Source organism: Typopeltis vanoorti, chromosome 10 (assembly GCF_054136105.1).
Source record: "Typopeltis vanoorti isolate ZY-2024b chromosome 10, IOZ_Tvanoo_1.0, whole genome shotgun sequence".
Lineage (NCBI taxonomy): Eukaryota > Metazoa > Arthropoda > Arachnida > Uropygi > Thelyphonidae > Typopeltis > Typopeltis vanoorti.
In genome coordinates, this window is record NC_143558.1 from 124,048,534 (window position 1) to 124,073,828 (window position 25,295).

The 25,295-nt window shown below is 33.4% G+C and overlaps 1 protein-coding gene across 1 annotated transcript; it reads left to right on the forward strand.

Moving 5' to 3' along the window:
• The first annotated feature begins 586 nt into the window (after positions 1–586).
• Positions 587–23,773, forward strand: LOC150102763 (uncharacterized). The gene is made up of 5 exons (XM_090399583.1): positions 587–676; positions 10,587–10,707; positions 11,676–12,346; positions 19,351–19,499; positions 23,520–23,773. The coding sequence occupies exons 3-5, from the start codon at positions 11,679–11,681 to the stop codon at positions 23,687–23,689; spliced, it is 987 nt and encodes a 328-aa protein (XP_090255709.1). The 5' UTR covers positions 587–676; positions 10,587–10,707; positions 11,676–11,678; the 3' UTR covers positions 23,690–23,773.
• The last annotated feature ends 1,522 nt before the right edge of the window (positions 23,774–25,295 follow it).

Below are 25,295 nucleotides of genomic sequence, written 5' to 3' on the forward strand. Positions count from 1 at the left end.
AGTATGTGAAAAAAATAAATGTAAAAAATACAAAGAAATATATAAAATGAATAAAAACAGAAACCCCCACCCCCAGTTCGAATGTACTATAGGTTTTACAAATCTTTCGTGGGTGGATGGGGGGGGGGATAACTTATGTACAATGATTAATCGCCATTGATTAAAATGGTTTTTCTACAACCCGTCAGGCAGAAGAGAATTTACATGTCCATTGATTGTTAAATAAGATAATGTTACAAATTACATGAAAAGAACAGTCGTTATGAGATAATCTTATAAATATATATAGATAGGTAGATATAGAATGATATATATAATTCTATTAATATAGTAGACATTAAAAGTAGCTACCACTTAAAAAAGTGCACCGGAAGTTAACAAATGAAGATTCAACCATGAATTAAAAGAAAAATAAATTAATTAAACTTGAAGTGTGTATGCGCGCTTGCGAAGTATATACATGTAATATTTTTATATAATGGAATGATTTGCTGAACTAATATTCAGTCGGTAAATATGGATTAATTATTACGCAAACAGGAGCTAATCGCACCCACATGCAGTCTTTTGTGCTGGGTATTTATCTCTCCATATACAATTGAGCTTTACTGATTTGCCATTGACAATATCACATGATGTAGCGTGCAGTATCTGGCTGGCGATAGGCGTGTTCAAAGTAAGTAATCGCCTTTGTTTTCCTTGTATATATGTTTTACTATTTCATAAACTTTTAAATAAGCTTTAGGTATCAACGGTAGTTGTATTAACTATTCCAAGTGAGGTTCACAAAGCATCGCTGGTAGACTATTTTACTATTTCCCTCCCCTTCCCGACATAGGAATTCAAGGATGTTACGAATTATATGAAAAGAACAGTCATAAGATAATATATATATATATACATATTATATATGTATATATATTTAGGATAATAATGCATGCTTTGTTGAACTTAAAGGACAGAGTGAATGCTGAACTGTTGTAACATGTTGGATCAGCTACTGCTGGCGAATCGTCGATTCGCCAGCAGTAGCTGATCGAATAGAGAACCTGTGACGTTTTGAGGTGTTTGGTACGCCCTTTTCGTGTATTTTGTCAGTTGTGTATCTTCATCGTTTACAAATTATACATGCTCAAACAGCATGGATTATAATTAATTGCATTAAAAAAAATAATCTTAAAAAAACACCGCTATTATCGATCTATCCATTGTTTTGTGGTTGGCGTTCATCCTTATCCATTGTTCAATGATTAGCGCACGTTCATATTACAGGGGTGGCTCGCGAGCTGCACGCGTCACGCAACTCTTTACGTTCTACCAAGAAAAAGTAAACAAAAAGAGAAGAGAAAGAAAATAAAAAATAAAAAAAGAGAAAGAAACCAGGGTTAATAAAAATTACTTCAATAAAAAAGTTTAATTCGAAACACATTAAATGAAGTTTACTTTGAACAATTAGAATTTTGAAAGATGATAATTTTAGTCACTTATTTACTAGTAGAGACCTTCCTTGTATCCAAATTTGTGTAATTAGTCAAAGCAGTTCTTACGAGCTCCTAACAACCTTGCCATGCGCAAACTCACCTTACTCCCTTACCATAGCATCGGTGAATGGTTGCGGCTCTTAAGTCTTACTGGAATTATTTTGGCTCCAAAAAGGATGTAGTTGGCCACCCCTGTTATATTATATTGATTTTTTTGTCATAGAGGCCACTACCCGCTTTCATGGCTAAGTTAGCTTCATTCGAAAAAAATGTTTAGTTTTCACGTAGAGACCTTGTGTTGCTATATTACGGTACTGTCGTATTTCGCTTTGCAACAATCTGAACGGGTGGAAGTTTTTAATTTTTTTATTATTATTTTTTTTAAAATTTTATTTCATATCCCAAATAAGAAAAGAACACTTAAAGAGGAGGAAAATGGAGTATTTAATGAAGAAGGGGAGCTGCAATACTGCATTGCAGTCAAAGATTTCAGCAGGGGGAAAGATACAATACTCATCAGCATTATGGTATACATAAGAACCACAAAGATGCAATTATTTCAGGTGATGATAGGACGAAGAAATGAAATTACCGAAGCACCCATCTTAAAAAGTAGCATAAACTATATAGATATAACGTAAATGAAAAGACCAGTGAAGCCGGAACAGACAAATGGCTAATCCTTGAAGAGAAGAAGAAGCCATATAGTGATTGGAAATCATAAAACAGTGGCATTGTCGAAGTTGTAACATGTCTGTATTCGAATAAAGTTAATAAATACAACCAACGCCCTCTTTTACGGACTATAACCGAACAACATAATTAGCTGTCGATGTTACTGAACATCTTCAAAATTTTTTGCCAAAATAAAAATAATTATTTTTCGATTGCCCTAGATGAGTGCACTGATATTACCTGACTCAGAACAAGCATTATTTTGTATTCACGTTATAACCGCAAATTTTCAGTGTTATAAGGGCTACTCTCAATGGGGAGAACACGTAGAATTTACGTTCTTAATATTTTTAAAAATAAATGTCGGGAATCAAGCTTAATTTGTGTACTTCAGTGTGTTCAAGCATGGTGCTCTTTCTATGAGAGGAAAACAACATGAATTAGCTAATACAACAAATACAATGAATTTGTTGTATTAGTACAAAATGAAATTCAGAATTCCGATAACTTGATTTCATTTCATTGTATGTATATTACACCAACAGAAACTTTGCTCGAAATCAGCTCTTTTAAAAGATATATTAAGGAAAGTTATTAATATGTTCGTGCAAATGCTTCAAGATATCGCCAGTTTCTCAATGTGCTTCAAACTGATGAGGAAATATTAAGTGTGAATCTTTCTTACCACTCTCAAGTACGCTAGTTGTCACAAGGAAAAATTCTAGAAAAATCTTTAATACTACAGGGGGGGGGGGATTGCAAATTTTTACATCGAACAAAATAAACCCTGTGAATTTTGTAATCTCTGTATTTCTGCAGAAATGCTGCATTTTTATGTAGCAATGTCAAAACAAAACCAGCTAAATGTTTGTCAAGGCAAAAACTAAATCAATATATGAAACCTGGCAGAATATTCAAACATTTAGGACGAAGTTTTGTCGGCTATTGATATGTTCGAGGAAAACTCAATAGCCGACATCAAAGTATTAAGTTTACTGCCGAGCTTGAAACGGATAATTCCTTGCCTTTTCTTGATGCTAAACTGATTCGCTGTTCTGGTAAACTCAAAATATCGGTATATAGAAAGTCCACACATACCAACAGATATCTGCATAGTCAGTCCCATCACTTCCCTCCTCATAAGCTTGGAATAATTTCCACCTTACGACATGGAGCCCGTTCTCTTCTGGATGACCCAAATGAACTTCTTACAAAAATAAACCATCTGAAAACTTCTTTCGAAGTTAATGGATATTCCAAGAGAATCATTGAAAAATTCCTTCTTAATCCTCCTAGACATCACTCAGAAGAAACAAATAGATTCAAAGGCGATATATCTATTACAGTTTCACATAAATTAGCAAACGTTCTAAGAAAATACAATATCAGAACCTTGTTCACTCCACTTCCAAAGATCCGTTTCTTAATAAGCCAACCAAAACCTTGTCATCATCAACTCAAATACCCTGGTGTATATAAAATATTGTGTGATATTCCTTATCTTGGGCAGACAGACAAATCTGTCGAATTGCGTATGGAAAAACACATGAGGGACATTACTTACAAGAGACAGCGAGCCAGTGCATTATCAAGTCATATCCTTTTCTCAGCTAATCCTAATGATGAAAACCAAAGTCACAAAGTCTGCTGGGAAAAATCTACTAACATCTTCCGTTGCAATGAACTAGAGAGAAAAATCGTGGAATCTAGAGAAATCATCTTCAATCCTGTTCATCTAAATAATAACTTGAGCTACAACCTCCCGGATAGTCATTCAGCTGTAATCATGTACTGGCCTTCACGTGATGCTGAAAGCACGCACTCTCCCAACAATGCAAAAAACGAAAGAACAGCTTTAAATACAACTACAACGTTTTCATTCTAATTATGTATAGAGACTCTATGTTGTTCATAGTCTTTTAGTGTTTAGTGTTTTTTCTTTTTTCTTTCTTTCATAGTGTCACCTGATGAAGGCTGTTACCTAGCCGAAACTAGTCGTGTTTTTATATTAAAACCTTTTTACTTAAACCTGTGTTCTAGTCATTCAATTATTTATAATATATTATTAAAACCTTTTTACTTAAATCTGTGTTCTAGTCATTCAATTATGTATAATATATATATATATATATATATATATATATAATAAATAATTCCACAATTCTTCTCAACCGAGAAACGGTTGAGAAGAATTGTGGAAGAAAAGCTGGATTCAGGCAAAATAGAGGCTGTCAGGATCAGATGTTCACTTTACGACAATTAGTTGAGAAAGCATGGAAATATAACAAAGATCTGTATTTAAGCTTTGTCGATCTGGAAAAGGCATATAACAATGTGCCAAGAGAGAAGCTATTCAATACGCTACAGTTATATGGTGTCAATGGGGCATTATATCAAACAATACTTAGTCTTTATTTGAGTTGTAAGTCAGCAGTTAGAATTGAAAGACATACAGGAAGATGGTTTAATGTTAAATCTGGTGTGAGACAAGGATGTACATTATTCCTTCTGTTATTCATTATCTATATGGATCACATTATGAAGGCAAGTGGTATTAAACATGATATCAAAATTGGAGATGTTAATGTCAGCTCTTTGCTTTATGCAGACGATGTTATACTTCTAAATAAATCTGCTACAAGATTCCCTGACTAAATTGAATAACTATTGTAATAGATATGGTATCAAGCTCAGCAATAAAAAGATAAAAACAATGAAAATAGGCAGAATCATTGGAAATGTCAACTGCGTTTTGAACAGGGAACCTGTGGAACAAGTGAAAAATTTCAGCTACTTAGGCACGATTTTTAGTGAAGATGGTAAATTAAATATAGAAATAGACAACAGAATCAACAAAGCTGCTATGGTAGGAAGTCAACTGAATAAATTCATATGGAATAAGAGAGAAATTAGTCGGAACACTAAATTAGCTGTATACAAGACAGTGTTCAAAACCAGTTTTAACTTATGGATCTGAGAGCTGGGTCAGAAGTAAAACACTTAACCAAAGACTAGAGACCGCAGATATGAGAATCCTGAGAAAGATTATAGGTGTGAACAGATGGCATCAATCGCAATATCATATTAAAAACAAGGATATTAGGAAAGAACTTGACATTGTCAGCATCCAGGAATGTGTTAGCAGAGCTAATCTCATGTGGTATGGTCACTTAAACAGAATTGGCAAGGATAGATTAGCAAAACAAGTGTTCTCTGCCAGGTTGGCAGGAAAACGACCCAGAGGAAGACCAAGATATACTGTATATATATATGAAGCGTGGGGTCATAACAGGAATCCGTGAGGTGATATGCGGCCTTCCAATTCCTAAAAGGTTCACCACCGCTGTCTTAGGTTGTTACTTGAAGATATCACCATATTGCACAAATAAGCCATTACAACGTTGTAACTGAGAAGTTCTGATAACCTTCTGCACAGTCCCACTCTTGTGCTCACTTATTACCTCTTCAGAGTTTAGACTACTGTCAAATGATTGGAATTACAGTTGGATTGGTCGGAATCACAGCCAAAGCAACTGAGGTGTTAACGAAGCAGATGCCCTATCCATGTGAATCCGGCTAATTCATCTTAAGTCGAAGAGCTCTTTATACGGTTCCTCGTGTTCTGGTAGGGGATTCTAAGGACAAATGTCGCTTTCTTCTACACCGAACTACAGAGACATTGACGCGTGAAGTATATCACGCTGCCACTAAATAGTACTCTAGAAAGATACGATGTCTTCATTGCCGGAATACATACATATACTTCTCATCATGAAAGTGCATGTTACTCTATATTTTGAAACACACCCATTGTTCCTTTACTGCTTTTGTTAGAAGTCGGATTGAGAGAATGGCCGTACGCACAAAGCAGTCAGTCCCATATCAATTTTAATGTCAGACTTTAAATCTTCAAAGGCATTAAAGTCTATGTACAATATCCCAAAACAAAGCAAAACTGTCTATTCAGTAACTGTAGATGAAAGTACATAATGGAGAAATTCGTTCAGAGAACTATTGGATTGATCAGACCATTATAGATCACTGTGTGCAGATTTGGCCTGATTTTCAGAAGGTGAAGTGTTGGAAAGGGTTCAGAGGCAATTGACTAAGGTGATCCTTGGTCTCTGGAATGTTGAGTATTAAGACAGATTGAGGAAATGCAATATGAAGAGTCTAGTGGATTGAAGAAACGGGGAGGCCATAATTGAGACATATAAGTTGATAAGGAGTTCTTGCTAGATTTTTTCATAGAATGGGTGAGGACAGCACAAGAGGCCACCGCCTATGCGAAACTAAAGACCATAATATAATATACTTTTCATATGATATCATAATCAGAGAAAACAACTGCCTTTTATATAGCAAATAACCATATGCGTAGTAGAGCACGCAAATCCCCCCACCTTTTTTTTTTTTTTTAATGGGAAGTGCATTTTTGATGGACGCAGAAATTTCGTAACCCGGGGATGGACTGAAAACTATTTTGACACCACAATGCTTTAAAATTGTTGCGGTTCTGTAGTCCCTGCGGAGGTTATTCGGAGCTTTTTCCAGATTTCTGAAGAATTTTTTTTTTTTTATGGTTTTCTGTTCACAGCCATTTTGCGATAGGGTTAGCAGAATAACAACGATTTGAAACATGATGTCAACATAATGTTTCCGAAATATATGCTTATACTGTATATACTGTATTTTATATTTATTGTGTAGGACAAACTAGCCACTCGGAATAGTGGGTCGGGATCCTCATAGCAGAACCCGTCAAAAGAAAACAAGTCAGACCTCGCTTTTCCACAAAAGCAAATGAAGATTAGTTTGACACAAACAAATGACATGAATGCTGTAGTAACAAATTGAGATGGTGTACAAAAGAAAACATAAGTAGTTTCTGTTTTTAAACTTTCATGTCAGCATACATTATAACAAATGATTTTAGGGATACCAAACACGTTGAAGGAAAAACATTAAAGTATATTAGAAAACTTTGTAACTGATATTTATCTGGTGTCACACCAGCATCATCAGAGCAACAGGGCCTAAATGGTAAAGAATTAACGAAAGAAGAGACATATCCTACTGCTTCTTCATCGCAGTTCTTTTAAATTTGTTTATTCAAAGGATCCTGTGAAGAATTTTTCTACATCGACCAAATCCAGTGGCGCACTGCTAAACTGAAAAAGTTCTGCGCACTGAGGTTTTATGCACTTTCACACTCCGCTAATATCTTCTTCCTATCCTTCTTTAACGAATTATAAATTAGTTTGCTGAAAAAAAAATTACAGATGTCTCGTTATTAATAATATTATTACGAGTATATTAACCCTCCTGGATTCAAAGATTCATCGAGAGAGAGAGAGGTTAATACCATGAGCAATTATATATATACAGTATATATATATATATATATATATACACACCTTATTTAAGAAGTATGCAGATATTACAAAATTCCACAGACTTATTACAGAAAAATTTCTCCTGCTTGCAACATATCTATCAAACCGAAACCTAAATTGATTCACAACATAATCAGACAATGTATTCCATTCGCTCACTACTAACACACACATCTTACCTTATTCACCACTCCGTTGCGCAATTTCCAAAGATGGCCTCTAGTTCATTCCTTTTCCTTATTTTCCACTATCTGAAAAATATCTCTCATATCTATTCGGTAAATACCTCTCAACAGTTTAAAAGTCTCGAACATATTACCCCTTCTGTCAGCCAAACTGCATGACTTCAATCTATCCTCATAGCTATCATTTCCCATACATCAAAAATACTTATGAGAATCTTAACACGAAGAATTGCATCTAAGGTAGAAGAATTTCTTGGAGAAGATCAGTTTATTCAGGAAGGGAAAGGTAGGAGAACAAGAGATGCAATTGGACTGTTAAGAATAGTAAGTGAAAGAAGTCTGGAAGTAAATAAAGAAGTTAATATCTGTTATATATAGATTTTGAAAAAGCTTTTGACTTTGTAAAATGGGATAAGATGGTGGAAGTAATGGAAAAGATTGGTATAGATTGAAAAGACAGAAGACTAATTATTTCGCTATTTATGGGACAAACTGCCATGGTGAGATACGTATATGGTACAACAGAACCAGGCATCACTGGACGAGGAGGAAGACGAGGCTGTATGTATGGAATTCTGTATCAATTATGGAATCAAAATTAACATAAGAAAAACAAAGGTAATGAAAATTGTAAGGAAAGAGGGAAATCAGAATAAATGGAGAAAAATTGAATCAAGTAAAGACATTTAAATATCTAGGAAGTGTGATTACCAGTGATGGAAGATGTAAAAGTGATATAAAAGCAAGAATAGCGATGGAAGAGATGCCTTTAATAGAAAATGGAATTTATTCAGAATAAAATGATAGAATCCTAAGGAAAAGACTAATAAATGTTATGTGTGGAGTGTTGCCCTCTATGCAGCTGAAACTTTGACATTGAAGAAAGAAGAAAGTAAGCTTTTGGAAATCTTTGAGCTGTGGATTTGGAGAAGAATGGAAAAAATCAAATGGACAGATAAAATAACTAATGAATCGGCCTTAAAACGAGTAGAAGAAGAAAAAGTCTGTTAAGACGGATAAAAAGAAGCAAGGGAAACTGGATCAGACATATTCTGAGAGGGAATGGAATCATCAGAGTGCCATCGAAGGAAAAATAGACGGGAAAAGAACCAGAGGAAGAATGAGGAAAACAATGTTCGATGACATGCTGAATGGAGACAGTACACAACCTTGAAAGAGAAGGCTCAGAACATAGCGGAAGGAAAGTTTTTGCTGCTAAGAGAAGAACCTGCTCAATTGCAGAATACTCAAGAAGTCCAGATGTGGCCTGATCAGAGCCTTATACAATGGAATCACTAATGATTAATGTTCGTCTTAATATTGCAGCAATCCCCTGAGTTGTCTTCATTGCCTTTGTAACATGCCCCAAAAATTAAAAATTTCGATCTACCATAGCCCCTAAATACCATACTTCTTCTACTTACTCCACTGTCCTTCCAAATATATAAAGTATGCATTATGCCATGTGCAGATCCCAAAATTCAAAACCTTATATTTAGCAATGTCACACTCCATTTATCTACCCAGTTTCCAGCTTATTCAGATCCTCCTGAAGAGCCAATACATCAGCAACACACTCAATAACCTTTCCCAGCTTCAAGTTATCCGCAAACAATTGAATATCTCCATGAATTCCTGTGACACCATTATTGATAAAAGTTGAAAAATAATGATCCTAGCACAGAGCCCTATGGAACTTTTCTTTTCCCTGATATTGCCCCTCCGTACAAAACCCTTTGATATCTCTCTCAGGCAGCCAATCCACTCCACTAACTTAATATCCAAACCTACATTGCAGCTTAAATACCAGTTTATCAAGTGGCGCTCTCTCAAATGACTCTGTAAAAGCTCAAAAAAATAAAAATAAAAATAATAATAATAATAATAATTACATAAAAAAAAATAAATAAAATAAAAATCATCAACGACTCTTGTTAACAACTCTACAATATCATTCGACCACTTGTTTCATCTAGCAAGGCCATTTGTTTACAGTCATTCCTTCTCTTGAAGGCAACATAACGAATAAATTCCTTAGGATTGTTCTTTGAAATGTGGTGCTAAACTCTCTCATATTCCAATTTTTCCCTCCTACGTATCATTTTAATCGCATTTTTTAACATTCGAATTATCGCGTTAATTCTTTACCTTTTAGGCAGGGGCAGCTCGTGCATAGACACTGCGAAACTGCAGCATCCCCAATTTTTCTTGATACATAAATATATTTATTAATTTATTTATATTTGCTTGTAATATTTAATTTTATCATCAACAATCCTATACAATTATCTTATTTTGTATATAAATAAAATAATAAAAATCCATCTTGTAGCACTTAGGAGGGCGAAGGACGCTAGCAGCACTGTGTTTACCACAGTGTGCTAGCGCATATGCGCGCAAGCATATACACGTCATAGTGAGATGCGAGCTATTCGTAATGCGGCACTGTCCGTCGCGCAGTTCGACTGTTGTTTATATGCAGTTTGTGCCAGTAGTAGAGTGTTCGTTGTGCTTATCGTGTTTACTCCTTCTTTTTAAATATTTGGACATTCCAATTAAAGACATAACATTTGTTATAGGTTTTATTTTAGAATATTATTGGGGTTATGATAATGGATTTTATTTTTAAGTAATTTTGAATTATACTAAACTATAATTTTATCGATAATAAACAATATTTTTTCATGAAATAAAACAAGAAGAATATATTTTATTTTTAAGTCATTTTGAATTATATCAAACTGTATAATTTTATCGATAATAAATAATATTTTTTCATGTTTAATTTTTTTTTAATTTTTACGATAATTTTGATATTTGATCCAAACACGTATATACTGTACTTGCAGTGTGTATGTATATTTCGAAAGTTGCAGCATCCCCACGATTTCAAGCCACGAGCCGCCACTGCTGTTAGACCTGTTTCTCTGACGATTTCGGTGTGACACTACAAAAATATTAGCTGTAAAGGTTTGTATTAACGTTAATTCTCTTTCTTCAACATGTTCGTGATCCGTAAAATCATTTGTAATAAAGTATAAGTCGTACCCCCTTTCCGACAACTGAAGATCAAGTACAGTATCTTCTCCACAAACTGATGGAGTACATTCCTACAATTGTTAGACCTCCGAAATGTCACGCATCTCGTCCCAGTGTAACAAAAATAAATAAATAAAACATGGTGTTATATATCTAGTACTCTTTCGTTAAACTATTAAATTACACAGAATTAGGATATAAGTATTGAGCATTTCATCCTAATGATACTAAACGCGAGTGATATAGCATTTGCGAAGATTTTTGCTCATTATTATTTCACGATAATACATAGAAATTTGGAACCGAGAGAACATACTCAGGTGACATTTTTCGCCTCAAAATCTTAGTCAACTCTGCTGAATTCAAAGCAATCATAACTCAATGGAAAGTACACCTTAAATCTTTCAATGGTAATTATAAATAAGCGAATGTGCAAACTAAAGAATATCGCGAAGATACACTTCGGAGTGAATAAAAAAGTATTTCACACATTAATTATGTAAACGACAAATGTGATTAGTCTTAGTTATAATATTCAAAATATGTGACGTTTCTATTTGTATGCATTAATCTTTTTTTTTTTTTTTTTGTATATCTTCATATCTAAGATATCTAAATAATTATCTAAATAATTTGATAAATAAGATATTTATCAAATTATTTAGTAAGAGTTATTAATGTTTACTGCGGTATTTTTGTGTGAAAATTAACGATAACAAAGGTGGTTCGCTACTGTTTTATGTAGCGATTCGCTGATTTAATCTATGTGAGAAACTTAGCGAAAATATATGACGTGGATAACATACCTTAAATCTTTCAGTTTCAATATGTGCTGTTAAATGATTGTGTGCTGATACTTTTCTTGTCACCGATAACTGATTTTTATTTGAATATTTCAGGAAATGGACAGTGAAGCAATAACGAGGATCTTTTTTTTCCTTGCGATCTCTGCTTCAATAACAACTGGAACCGTTCCCGATGAAAGTTTGCTAAATTTGTCTCCCGGATGCAACTGTACAAAGAGACGGGAAATCGTTTGTGGTCCTATAATTAATTCTACTGAATTTGAAAGTATGAGGAATAATTGTTGCTCACCGGTAACACTTTATTTATTCAAAACTAAAGATATAATGCCTTCTCCTGTTTTGTTCGATAGTTCCACGACACAGAACATTATTTTTAATGAAGTATCTTTTTATTTGCTGAATTTCCCCAATAGTACAATTTCGCCTTTTTCAAGAATGCGTAATACTCTGAAGCACATCAAGATAATTAGAAGTAAAACAGTGTTTACTTGGGACTGGGTCGTACTCTCTATATTGGAATCACTGCAAACCTTGATCATTATTGAATCTCCGTTATGGTACGCCTCTGACAAATTCAGTTTTATATCACCAAATTCTTTGCTTCTACTGGAGCTGAAAAAATGTAATTTAATATGGATTCATTCTGAAGCATTTAAGGAGTTAAATATGTTAATGATTTTGTCACTCTCTGGAAATTCTATCTCCCAAGTGTCGAGAAGTATGTTTCCTGAAAGCTCGGAGCATTTGTTCAGCTTAGATCTTAGGTAACTGTACTCTTCAGTGTTTTTATAATTATAAGTATGCTTTGCTTAGCTTATATATATATATAGGGGGCCGTCAGATATCTAAGATGGCATGTTCTAAGCTGCATTTTCATGAATATGCACATCAGCTAAACGGTGTTGATTACTTTTCATATATGTTAACTATTTTTTTGCTCCTGATACTGCTCTTGGCACTGAGCTCACTTGCAAATGTAAGATTTACTTGTGAATTCCGTGACTTTCACTTCAAGTCCATCATGTTGTAGTCATAGTTTGTCTGTGAGCTTTACACCCTCTAGTGATGCTCAATGGATGTGGTTCATTCTGTAAAAGCAGTGCTTCCCAAACTTCTGGATGTCAGGCCCCCCCCCCCCTTTGGAAAAATTAAAATATTTCACGCCCCCTCGAAAAAAATCGTAATATAGACATATATTATTATCATATTTATTGTATTTATATTCAATACAAAACATACACAGCGAATATTGCAAAAGTCAAATGCAAATATTACATTTTTAGCATCTTACATACACACTTGACATGGCACATTATCTCATATTTTTATATAGATAGATATATTGTTATTGTACATTTGCAGTACAAGCACATGAAACGTAAAACGATTAGTAATGAAGAAAGAATTAAACACATAAAAGAAGTTTAATAACAATTTAATGTGATGGATGTGTTTCAATACTGATACACCAATATCAGGTGAAACTTCAATTCTTAGATTTCTGCTTTGAAATGAAACTTCTGAATAAGCATATATTTACTAATATTCATTAAGCGCCGAAATACAAAAATCACAAAATTTTTGAACCCGCACCAGTGTGTGATTTTTTTTCCATTAAAATATAAAAAATAAGAAAAAATAAATAATAAAAATTAAATAGGTTCTTTCAAGATTAAAAAAATCTACTTAAGTCTTAAAACATTTTCAATTTGTTTTCATTATTTCACGGCCCCCTCAACAATACTTACGACCCCCAAGGGCGCTGCGGCCCATAGTTTGGGAAGCGCTATGCTAAAGGATGTGCCATTAATAAAGTTTATTCATTTCTAATTTGTTCAGAAAATTTGTAATTTTGTGATAAACTAATTTTAAGCCTATTTTAATAATACATTACATCAGAAGAATGTAAAACACTTCCAGGAAGGGAGAAGTAAAATAAATTACAGTTGATCAATTATATTTTGCTATTGAGTATTACAGTTTCATAATTTTTGGCTTCGAAACAGTAGCAAACTTCCGATTATTCATATTAATGTCTACGTTGAAGAAATATTTCATTTCATGTCGATTCACTATTTTTTTAATTAATAGAATAATCGTTTGTACACAGATTGTTATTTTACATAGACAGTTGTACCTGAAGTGAACAAATTTGGAAGCAAATTTAGGACAGATTGTCGGTGTTTCCAATTCATAATATTAGTTCATTTCATGTATGACAGATCTTTGAGGTGGGTGGGAGATGACAGGCTGTCATGGATGACTGTGCTGCTATTTTTAATTTGGATGATATTTACCTGCTCAGTCAGGAGTTAATTTCCCTCATTCCAGTATAGATGGAAACTTTCATAATGGAAGGGTACCGATTTAATTGTGGTGATGCTTTTAGAACAGATGATTGTTTCTCATCTTCTGACTGAACACTCCAAGTAGTAGTTTAGTTCCTTTGCATCAAGGGTAAGAGATGTAAATCGGCTTAGGTGTGATGACTTGTTGGGTTGGTTTATGATGCATGGAGTTGATGTATTCATCTTAATAGCGCAAGGAGCCATGAATGAGGCTTCAGTTTCCAGAGACAAATGAATCACGTTTTTTTTTTTTTAGTACATTTTCAGTTAAGCTTCAATGGTTCCTTATGGTCACAGAAAAGATAATACTTGATAACTTCGGCTTGATTTAGTCTAAGGTGGTAGGAGAGAAAAGGACACGGTGCTAGATCTTCTGCTATATATTGAGCATCAGGTTTGGTGTCCACTCCAGAAGGATAGATCTCCAGTAAAAGGATGGGTGCTGGAATAGTGTGAAGTATTTCCTGGTATAGTTGCTTATGCAAGGCATTTCCAGATTGTAAACAAAAGATGAACACCAGGTCTACCATTAGTAATTGAGGACCACTTCGAATATAATTTCAGAGGTGCTATTCAGAAATACAGACTTCAAGATGTCTGCTATTTTTGAGAGTGGAAAAGTATCATCCATGAGAGGCGTAGGCAGAATATCTCCTAAGGTTTTCGTACCCCATCAGTTACGTGCTGTAAAAAAAAAAAGATGTTTCTCAGTGATTGAGTTTCTAGCTTAATTCTGTGAAGATAGTGTTCATAAGGATTTCTGGAACTGTTGATGTCGCAGATTTAAACGTTTCTACCTTTGAAACCATTTCTTTAGAGCATTGTTGGATGCGACATAAGTTGGTGTCATCCTTCTAGTTGTGGAGAGAAAGAGAGAGTTTGTGGGTGAGTGAAATATCGGTGTGTGTGTGTGTGTGTGTAGGAGGAGGAGGAGGAGGAGAAATGTGTTGGAGTGTTGTAATTATGCCTGAAGCTATATCGCCATTGTATTTTCTATTCATTACATGTGTTCTTCTGGCTAGTTTGCCTGTTTGCGGATGTGAAATCTCAATTTCCGGAGAGAAAATTCTTCGAAATATGAGATTTCGCGTCTGCAAAACCTAGTTAACTTATCTTTGGTTGAAAAAACCTTATAAGGATTCTTCATTTCATAGACGGGATTCTAATCTAAGTCTTCAAAATTAAAGGCATGGACATTACCAACTGAAATAGAAGCAAAATGCAACGCGAAAAACATGATAAAGTGGTTGATCAAGTCAGTTTTTGGATCTAATAAGTCACAATAAGATAAAAAATGATAAGGTAAGATAATGTTTTCCAAAGTGTAGGATGTATCTCTGTGATAAGGGCGTGAAATGTACTGTCCAAACACCAACTTTAATCTATGATTGTTACTTAGTGCAAATACCAGTGCTAATAATAATAATAATATACGTATATAAAATTTTGCTAGTTAAAAATATTGGTATTTGAGGAAACTTAGAACTAAATAAAGTTGACCTTTGAAGAACGCGGATTTGAACTGCGCGGGTATATACTCGTTTTTCTTTCTTTCTTTCTTTTTTTTTTTTTTTTTTTTTTTGAATAAATATATTTGAAAATTTTTTGGAGAAGATTTGCGACAATTTGAAAACACTCGAAGACGAACCGCTTAGCTTAGAAATATCGAAAAAAATAAGAAAAAGTTCGGTATGTCACGAATACATAAAATATGTGGATATTAGTCTATTTTATAATTTACTACCATAAAATATACACAAATCTATTATTAAGTGACACCTCCAGGGAGTCCAAAAGACTCATCGAGAAAAAAAAGTTAAAATTTATCAAAACTTATGCACACTTACAGACCGTACATGGTGCCATTCACAGTCGAGAGAAATATAAACAAACGTAAAGATTCAGTATTAAATCAAAACTGCATAAAATTGACTGTTATTAATTAGTTAAATTAATTAATTAGCATAAACATAAAAAATTTTTTATTAATTAGCATAAACATAAAAAAATTATAACCATTCATTCATTAGTGTATAGGCTAGGTAGGCTACGCTACCGCGAAGCAATCACATCAATTGCAAGGCTATCATAAAGCTTAGAATGATTCCTACCATGAATAGTTATACCTGTAAATAAATATGAATAATTTCTTTTTCACATTATCTTTTCATTTTTAATGTCTAGTGAACATCTACAGTGTTTTGTATCATATAAGATAATATTGATCTAGGTACTGACAGACAGACGATTCATGTTGTAAACAGGCGACATAAATTTACGGTATCGATAAATACAATATAGTACAGTACTGTAAATGTATTTTCACTTCCTTATGATTTTCTTTAATAACATTTTCTTTTCTCTAGCTTATTTTATTGTAAGAATATAGTATATATAATACATACATACCATACAAAATATGTATTAATCGACTGTTTCTGTTATCGGTAAGGCTTCCGGTCAACAGTAGTAAGTTTTTGGGGAGTCAAAAGTTATAAGCGGATTTTTGAACAACGTGGCGGGGATAGGCGCCCCAACACCGCGTTGTTCAAGGGTTACCTATATTCGTGCGTTTTAAATTATATAAATTACAATGTGAGTAATCTTATAATTATTATATTATATTCGAAACACACCATGTAATATTTTTCTGGTGTAACTGATAATTCTAAAATATATTGATTTATTAATCTTAAATAAACAAAACTGTATAGTATTTATTCGAGAAACTTAGTAAATGGAAAGAATGAGATTGCAACAAAAATTATCCTAGGACAATGGGCACGGCCACATGAAGTTTAGAAATCATTGAACTAATGAACTGTGTCGTCATCACGATTTTGAGAAAGCAGCGTTCAACATTATAATTAGCCCTACTGACAGTGGCGGACCGTTAACTTTGGGGACCCTGGACTAACACTCTTTGGGGGCCTATCCAATTAACCAAAATTCACCCACGTTTGGGTTAGTTGTGGCGACTCATTTGCCATTTTTTTATCCTTTTTTAATAGAAAAAATTATAGACAACAGACATTGAAGAACTTTTTTATTTTATTTGATGCACTTGGATATACAAACTTTGGATCGAACTCTGCTAGTAATTCCAGAGCCCCCATAAAATTACTATTGTGCGGAGAGTCAAATATTTCCTCGTGACCTCTGAATGCTAAGCCTCTTACACTTAAATATTTCACAACTGCAATAACACGTTTTAGGACATTGTGGTAATATTCCGTATATTTTCTTAGTTGCTCCTGCAACTGTGTGTCAATAACAGACTTATTTTCTTTACGTGTTAACCATCCTAGCGATGATTTCCTGTGCTCATTAGAATTTTCGTGACTTTCTAAACATGGTCCTATATGCTTCCAGTCAGAGAATCCGGTTGTGTATTGAGAAGGGATTTCAGAGAAAAGTTTGCACACTAGACAAAAAACACTTCCCATACTGGTAGAATAGCACAACCAAGACCTTTCAAGTAATTGACCATTTTTAATTTTTTTTCGCAAAGAACTTATTTGAAAATTATCTGTTTTGTTCTTTATAATACCTTGTTGAAACTGGATATATATTTTTTGGATCTTTATTTTGGAAATAAGTCATTTCATGTGAGAGACAGTGATTAATAAAATTACATTTAGCTGTGTAGGCCACACACCTACGTCAACATGTTTAGCAAGCAACTCTGCATTTTTTGAAGCCTCTTCTGCCTCTTTATCACTATCTTCTTGCAAAACAGCAACAGAGATTTCAGAGAGCTGGTCATCGTCTAGGTCTTGTTAAGTTATTCTCCCTTTCGCTTATTACTGCACCTATATCGTTTAGATTTTCATTTTTCAGTACAAAAAAATTTGAAATTTTGGCACATTTACTTCTTTCTTTTTCTCTATTTAATTGTATTTTTCGTTTTTCAGCTCCGCTTTTATATTTTCTACCAGACATTTTTTAGGTATTTATTTAATCTGAAAAGAAATAAAAAAAATCCACCACCATATTAGGTTGTTTAACGTTTAATGTACATTTATTTAGTATTTAGTAAACTTTGCCGATACTTACCAGTGAAGAAACGAAACACCCGAACAGTACACTTCACCGAACAAATGACTATTTAATATTCAACTATACTGTACTATACATAACCTCAAATGTCAAACGGTGAGAGCAGAAAGTATATATGTGAGAGCTCGCTAAGCTAACAAGCTTTAGATGAGCTAGACTTGCACTCCCATTCCGACGTTGCTATATTATTTGCATAATTGACAAATGACAAAGTATATTTTGATTTTACCGACAGAGGCGATAGAAGTATTTACTATTTACTGTCATTTAAAACATTGATATTTGATATTTAATTCAAATCCAATAATGTTGCAAATTAACGATTTTAACATTACCTAGGTACAAAAAAATTTTGTATAATTTATTTTTTCTTAAATCTGTAATTTAAATTGTTTTTATTTTTATTTTTTTCATCGCGAAGGGGGCCCTTTGATTGAACGAAACCCTGGGCTGAAGCCCATAAAGCCCATGCCTAAGTCCCCCCCTGCCTACTGATATTAAAAAAAAGCATAAAATATTCGTTACAGTAATAATTTCGCTTCTGGAACTTTTGAAATTCGTATGCATGTGTATATATCTGGTTTGCAGCAACCCAAATAAGTACATATTGGTTCAATTACAATCGAGTCCTCTTTCTTCTTCTATATTATGTAAAACCTATCTGAAAATTTCTGTGAAAATCTTATTTTACTCAGAACTGATATGACTTATCATAACCTTCATAGGATTACCGAACGGAATTTTGTTTTTCTCAATTTTTAACTTCATGCGATGTAACTTGTCATTCAGTTCATTTTGCATCCTCGACGTGCTACTCTAGTGTAACCAGTTAAACTCAGACCTCTTGAAACGCTATCTGGTGGCATACTGTTAATAGAGTTAGTTTTCAGTAAGCATCTCGAAGTGTTCATTATTGTGACTTTCAGAATGCTGTATATATATACTGTAGTCTTATATACTATAATATTATATAATGTGCCTTTCAGAATGTAATGGTTCAAAATCTATAAGGGATTCATTACTGAAATTTTCTTTTAGGCTAGATCTATTAGTTACATGAATTCATGAATTCATGTGCTAGGGGGGGGGAGAGAGAGAGAACTTTGCTTTATTTAAAATACAGTAGTAATATATGAGCTGAGTGTCTCAGTCGACCAATAAATCCACTGTCTGACTTCATAAACCAGTAGGCTTTATTTTGTTATTTGCCACCTTTAAAATGTAAAAGATTCTGTCGCTGTTAAGTGGCAGGATGTAATATATTGCTCAAAGATTTATAAAAATATTGTTATAGTTGTAAATGTTTTTTTTTTTCTATTTTTCTGATGAGAAATAATATATTTTGTCTCAACCGCTCCAAGTGACAACAATATTGGCCAACTTCCGGAAAATATCTTCAAAAATATGCCTGCATTAAAGGAAGTGAGACTAGATGGCAACAACATTTCCGTTTTAGAAGAACATGTATTTAGCTCGATCCTGGGGTTTGTTCAAGAGTTGTGGCTGCAAGGTAAGATTTATATGCTTTCTTTCTTTCTTATTATTTAGTAGATTCACAGGAATGAAATTTTCATTGCACCAAAGTCACAGATACTGTCACGCCTATTATGAACTACTGCACAGTAGAGTGAAAATAGCAAATTAGAAGAACAGACAAACTTGATGATTAGGCGTGACAGTATCTGTGACTTTGGTGCAATGAAAATTTCATTCCTGTGTTATTACAGAACCTGCTAAGCTCACCATCTGTTCATCCTTGGATTAAACGTCTTTTTTTTTTGAATCAGCTTTTCTTTCTCGGTTGCAAGGAACAACACCTATTTCTACGCAGCCGTGTTAAAAACAAAGTTTACATGCATTAGGAAACTAATGAATTACGGCACCGAATTCACGTAGCTGAGGAAACCGTATCACTTACGACAGTACAAATGCTTAATAAAATAAATAAATAAAAATTATTTGATGACGAAATTAAGCAGAGCCAACCCTCGACGAAGCCTTTAGGGGCCTTTATGCCGTGACGTCCTATTCGTACGGTAATCAGCCATGATTCCTTTTATTTAAAAAACTGTGTAGAATTCAAATTTTCCCGGTTTTTTTTTTTCCAGCTATGAGTTATGTGTCTGTGTAACATCTTGATAACCTCCAGGATGTGTGTGTGTGTGTTGGGGAAGTGTATATATATATATATATACAGGGTGTTCGGGATAAATTTGACATATTTATAATTAATTATATTTTTCCGTAAGTTACATGTATTAACACACACTTCTCTTCATTTAAAAGTTTGGACCCTTCTTCATTCATATACAAGATGTCAGAAAGGATGGATAGCTGGAACCCACCTGAATCATGGAAGAGAATAACTTGTATCATGATGATTCGTGCCCGCCATCAAAATAAGGATATTACGACTGCTGCCCAATGCTCCCTGAATACAGTAAAAACAATCAGGCATGAACTAGAGACTTGCAATGGTGACTACGAGGATGTAGCAAGAAGAAAGATCCCTAGCAGACGATCTGATTGCGTTCGTACAGCAGAATTCCTCGCAAATCTGCAGGAACAGGTGTTGAAGAACCCTGGCATTGGAATTCGGGCTTTGTTCGTGGAGTTGCTAACTGTAGTCAAGCCCTGGATAACAAGGGTAGCCAATGGTAGGCCGTATGTATGGCAGCAGGATTCGGCCCCTTGCCACACCTCTGGGAAAAGTCAAAAATGGTTGTCTGAAAATTTCTACAACTTCACCAGTCCAAATGTTTGGCCTCCAAACTCCCCAGACCTTAACCCCATGGATTATTTTGTATGGGGCGCAGTTGAAAAAGACACCAATCGCACTTCCAGTAATACAAAAGCCCAGTTAATGGATAAAATTAAAACAGTTTTTGCGGCCCTTCCAAGGGAGACTGTAGCATCAGCTTGTTCGAGGTTCCGAAGCAGAATTGAAGCTGTGATCGATGCTAATGGTGGTTATTTTGAGTAAATCTTGTTGATAGTATTGTAATTAACTCTGCCTGTAATGTTTTTTTGTCAATTCATTAAATTTAATAGATACAAAGAAGATTTTCTTTTTCCTTACGAAACTGTCAAATTTATCCCGAACACCCTGTATATATTATTCCCTCACACTCTGAGTGATTTAATCTTTTAAATTAATTAATCTTTCCCACAGAATATTTCACATAAACATCTTATTTTCTAAATTACTACATCCATGAAGAGATTGAGTCTTTACACACCTTATAAACCAAAATAAAAATCTTTAATTTACAAAAAACACAAATGCATACAATATTAAATCAACTACTTAACTACGCAAACCCCGAATGTATTCTACAAATTACAACTTCAAACAACAACTGTAGCTAAAGTTTCCCTTCAGTTATCATAAGCCAACAGTTATTATTCTATGTGGACAAAACTTCTGGAATTTCAGTTTCTTACTTCGTACAGAAATTTTTATTCCTTTTTGAATTCGCACAAAACTGTTATCAATGCATTGCTGTATGAAGATGATCCCATTATATTCCGAGACGAATGATGACCTTCAAAAATCGATTTATAAATTAAACAAAATAAAACAACAATACAATTTAAAAATTTTACAAAAAAAAAAAAAAAAAAAAACTCATGGCATGGCATTTAAAAAACGAGATCATGTTAGATCAAAAAGAATCATAGAAAATAAAATAATAGAACAAGTGACACTGTTCGGCTGCATAATAATATTAGATCTAAAATCATAATAATAGATCTAAAAGATAAAGATGAAAAAATTTCGGAAAATCTGTGGGCGTATTAAAAAGAACAACGAATTAAAACAAAAAAGACGAGAGACTCCGATTGTATAAAGTAATGACCACTCCCCCCCCCCTCTGTTATATGGTTCAGAAATATGGACTGTTAAAAAGAAAGATGAAAGTAAAATACAATCTGTAGAAATGAGATTCTTGAGAGCAATTAAAGGATACACAAAAAGACAGAAGGAAGCAAGAATGAAGATCAAGGAATGAAGAGAGAACATTTATTTATGATGGAAAGATATCGGCTACCAAAAGAAGTGGATAAATATAGACCAAAGGGAAGGAGAGATAGAGGAAGACCAGCTGCAAGATGGAACGACCAGTGAAGTCAGAACAGGTAAATGCCTAATCCTTGAGGAGGAGGTGGAGGAAAAGAATACCCACATGAGAAAAACACTAATATGAAAACTGCTTCCTGCATAACAGCAAGATACGAGAATCAAATTCTTCTTGCATCTCATATCATGGAACATTGAAGAAAACATATTTTGTCTTCATCCAAGACATTTCAATAACTTGATTCGCTTTTTATATGATAGTAACTGCAAGCTCCATTGAATAAACTCCTAAACCATTATCAAAAGTTGTAAGATTTCCGAACAAATTTACTTTCTTCATGAAAGTACTGTATAAGCATACTTCACTAAAGAAATAACTACTAAAAATCCTTTCAACAATTTTATCACTTCAAAACAACTTTTCCTTCTATATGAAAACGTCTGCAGAAATAACTAAAACCATATCAACTGAGAATTCTAAATAAACTTTACCGGGCTAATTTCTATATAAACTGGAGAGCAATAAAGTCCCTTTCAGCTTTAACTGGAATAAATCCTGATTAATGACTACTAAATGCTAAACCTTTCATTTAAAGGATATCCGCTCTCAGTCTTCCATTAACTCGTCTTCTAATTTTAGCTCTGCTAATGAATCCGAGCAACATCTCATGCGCAGTCTACGCAAAAACAGCCGACTGCTACTGGAATATTATCACTACCAAGAACAAGGAACTCGAAACAAATTCAAAGCAGACACTGGAACCCAAATGGTACTCTTCGCTTGATTAGAGAATATGACGTCACTCTCCTTATGTAGAGGAAAAAAAAAAAACGTACTTGTGGACGACATGACAACTGCGGTGCCTCATCCGCCTTTAAAACTATATTACCTTTTCTTGATAATATGAAAATGTCTCATTCTTCTGACTTGTGGCTGTTGCTTATGTTTTTGTTTCATTTTTATGTTAAATCTATGGTTTTATTTTATACGTTTTTATACCTAACATGTATTAATATGCATTTTAAAGTGTAAATATATTTTTCGTTTCGAATAAATAAATAAATAATATATATATATATATATATATATATGTCATCTATCTATTTATCTTTAAAGATGAATGTTCCCTATCTATCTTTTAAAATAATAATAATAATAATAATAATAATAATAATAATAATAATAATAATAATAATAATAATAATAATAATCTATTATTATTATTATTATTATTATTATATTGGAATAGCTAATTCGAATTTTCAATATTTGAGTTGAAAATTTAAAGAAATTGGAACTTTGCAAAATACCCGAAAATTGCAGTTATTCAAAGAAGAAATTCTATATTATTTAATGTAATTGATATTAAAAAAGGACTTAATTATATTTATAATTTTAATATGAAAGTTTCTTAGTTAAGACTATACTGAGATGCTATGTTATTTCAGACAATCCGATCAGCTGTAATCGAAGTCTGTGCTGGGCGGTGAAAAGGAGAAATTTTCCCTTATTTTTCGGTGGATCACACTGCATAATCAAAAGTGGACAGAAAAGAAATTTAGCTTCGCTAAACAACGAAATTCTGGGTTGTACAAATAATAGAAAAATAGTCGTTTGATTTTTAGCGACAATATTGGTAAGCTGATTAGGAATGAAAATACTGTAATGAAAATATGAATAAAGCACACATGCAATAACGCGTATGACATTGATTTTTTTTTTTTTTTTTAGTAGAATTGATTCCCTCGAAGAACCCTTGTTTGTAGAATTGTACACATCGAAAAAGAGATTTAGCTAAATCCTTTCTTTGATGTCATTATATCGACAAAGGGTCGTGGCAATTTCATCTTCCTTTGACGATTGCTAAATCATTTTATTTCTATTTTATAATACTAATCAATGACGGACGTCACATAAAAATTGTTAAAAAGTGACTTCCGTCATTAATTAGTATTATAATGTCTTCTTCCGTTCATTTTATTTTTAGGATTTTCATACTATCTGCGAACCTATGGTTCATGTAGCTCCTTTTTGTAATCCTCGATATAAAGAGATAAGCAAAGCTTTATTTTTCTGCAGCACCCTTCAACCAGAATGTTTTTAGCTCAGTGCTGAAAAAAAAAAAAAGTATTAATGAATAATATCACATATCGGTATCCCTTTCTAGCTTTGCTGTATTTGGCAAATACGATCTTTAGAAGTTGGAGTCGAAATTGTAAATATAGGTAATAATGAATGAATATAATATTAATGATAATTACAATAGAACTTCATTAAGATAAAACTTCATTGAAACTTAAGATTTTTTAGTACTTTTTTTTTTACTTTAAAAAGAGCTGCAGTCAAAAAAAAATGTTCTGATCAAAGGATGCTCCATAAAAATAAAGCTTTGCTTATTTCTTTATATTGACAATTTATGTTATTTATTTGCTTATTATTATTATTTTTTATTTATTTTGTGTGTGTGTTTTGTTGGACTATCTTGTTTTCTTTCCTTGGCCACCACTTACCTGTTATTAAAGCATGTAGATTACAGACGCTAGTCAATAGGCGGAGGAGAGGGCGATATGACTGAGACATATAAATTGCTAAGGGGTGCTTATCAAATAGATACCGAGGATATTTTTCAAAGGGTTGAAGGAGAGGAGGAGGGGATTGAAACAAGAGGTCATTCTTGGAAGTTGTATAAAGGCGTAGTGCGTAAGAGATTGCGGCATGACCTTTTTGCATGAGTGGTTGGCGAGTGGAATTTATTGCCAAATCAGATGGCGAGTGCGAAACATCGAACCAATTTAAGATGAGGTATGATTATCTCTGTTAGAATGCATCTTACTATAGCCTCCCTTGATTAGTCTTGACTCCAGAAGGTGTTTGTATAATAATAATAATAATAATAATACTATTTTATAGATCAAAAAGAAAAAAATGTGTACAGATCAAAAAGAGATTATATATATATGCATTTTTTTGTTTGTGTGTGTGTTGTTGTTGTTGTTGGACTGTGTTGTCTTTTCTAAGCCACTACTTGCCTGTTATTAAAGCTGTTTTACAAGATATTGAAATTTGCTTAACATCATCTTGTCCACAAAGGTGTTAATTTGATGACATCTAACATCAAATTTATGAATTTTTTGCGATTTATGAAATTTTTATAAATTTATGAAGCTAATAAGTAAACGTAGTTTACTTATTGGCTTCTCTTAAGTTTAATAGGGAATTTTTAT

Excerpts from the sequence above, each read along its gene's own strand:
- LOC150102763 (XM_090399583.1), top strand. The coding sequence starts at position 11,679 with ATGGACAGTGAAGCAATAACGAGGATCTTTTTTTTCCTTGCGATCTCT. Across the intron at positions 12,347-19,350 it reads TTGTTCAGCTTAGATCTTAG|TGACAACAATATTGGCCAAC; the intron begins GTAACTGTACTC and ends AACCGCTCCAAG. Across the intron at positions 19,500-23,519 it reads TCAAGAGTTGTGGCTGCAAG|ACAATCCGATCAGCTGTAAT; the intron begins GTAAGATTTATA and ends ATGTTATTTCAG.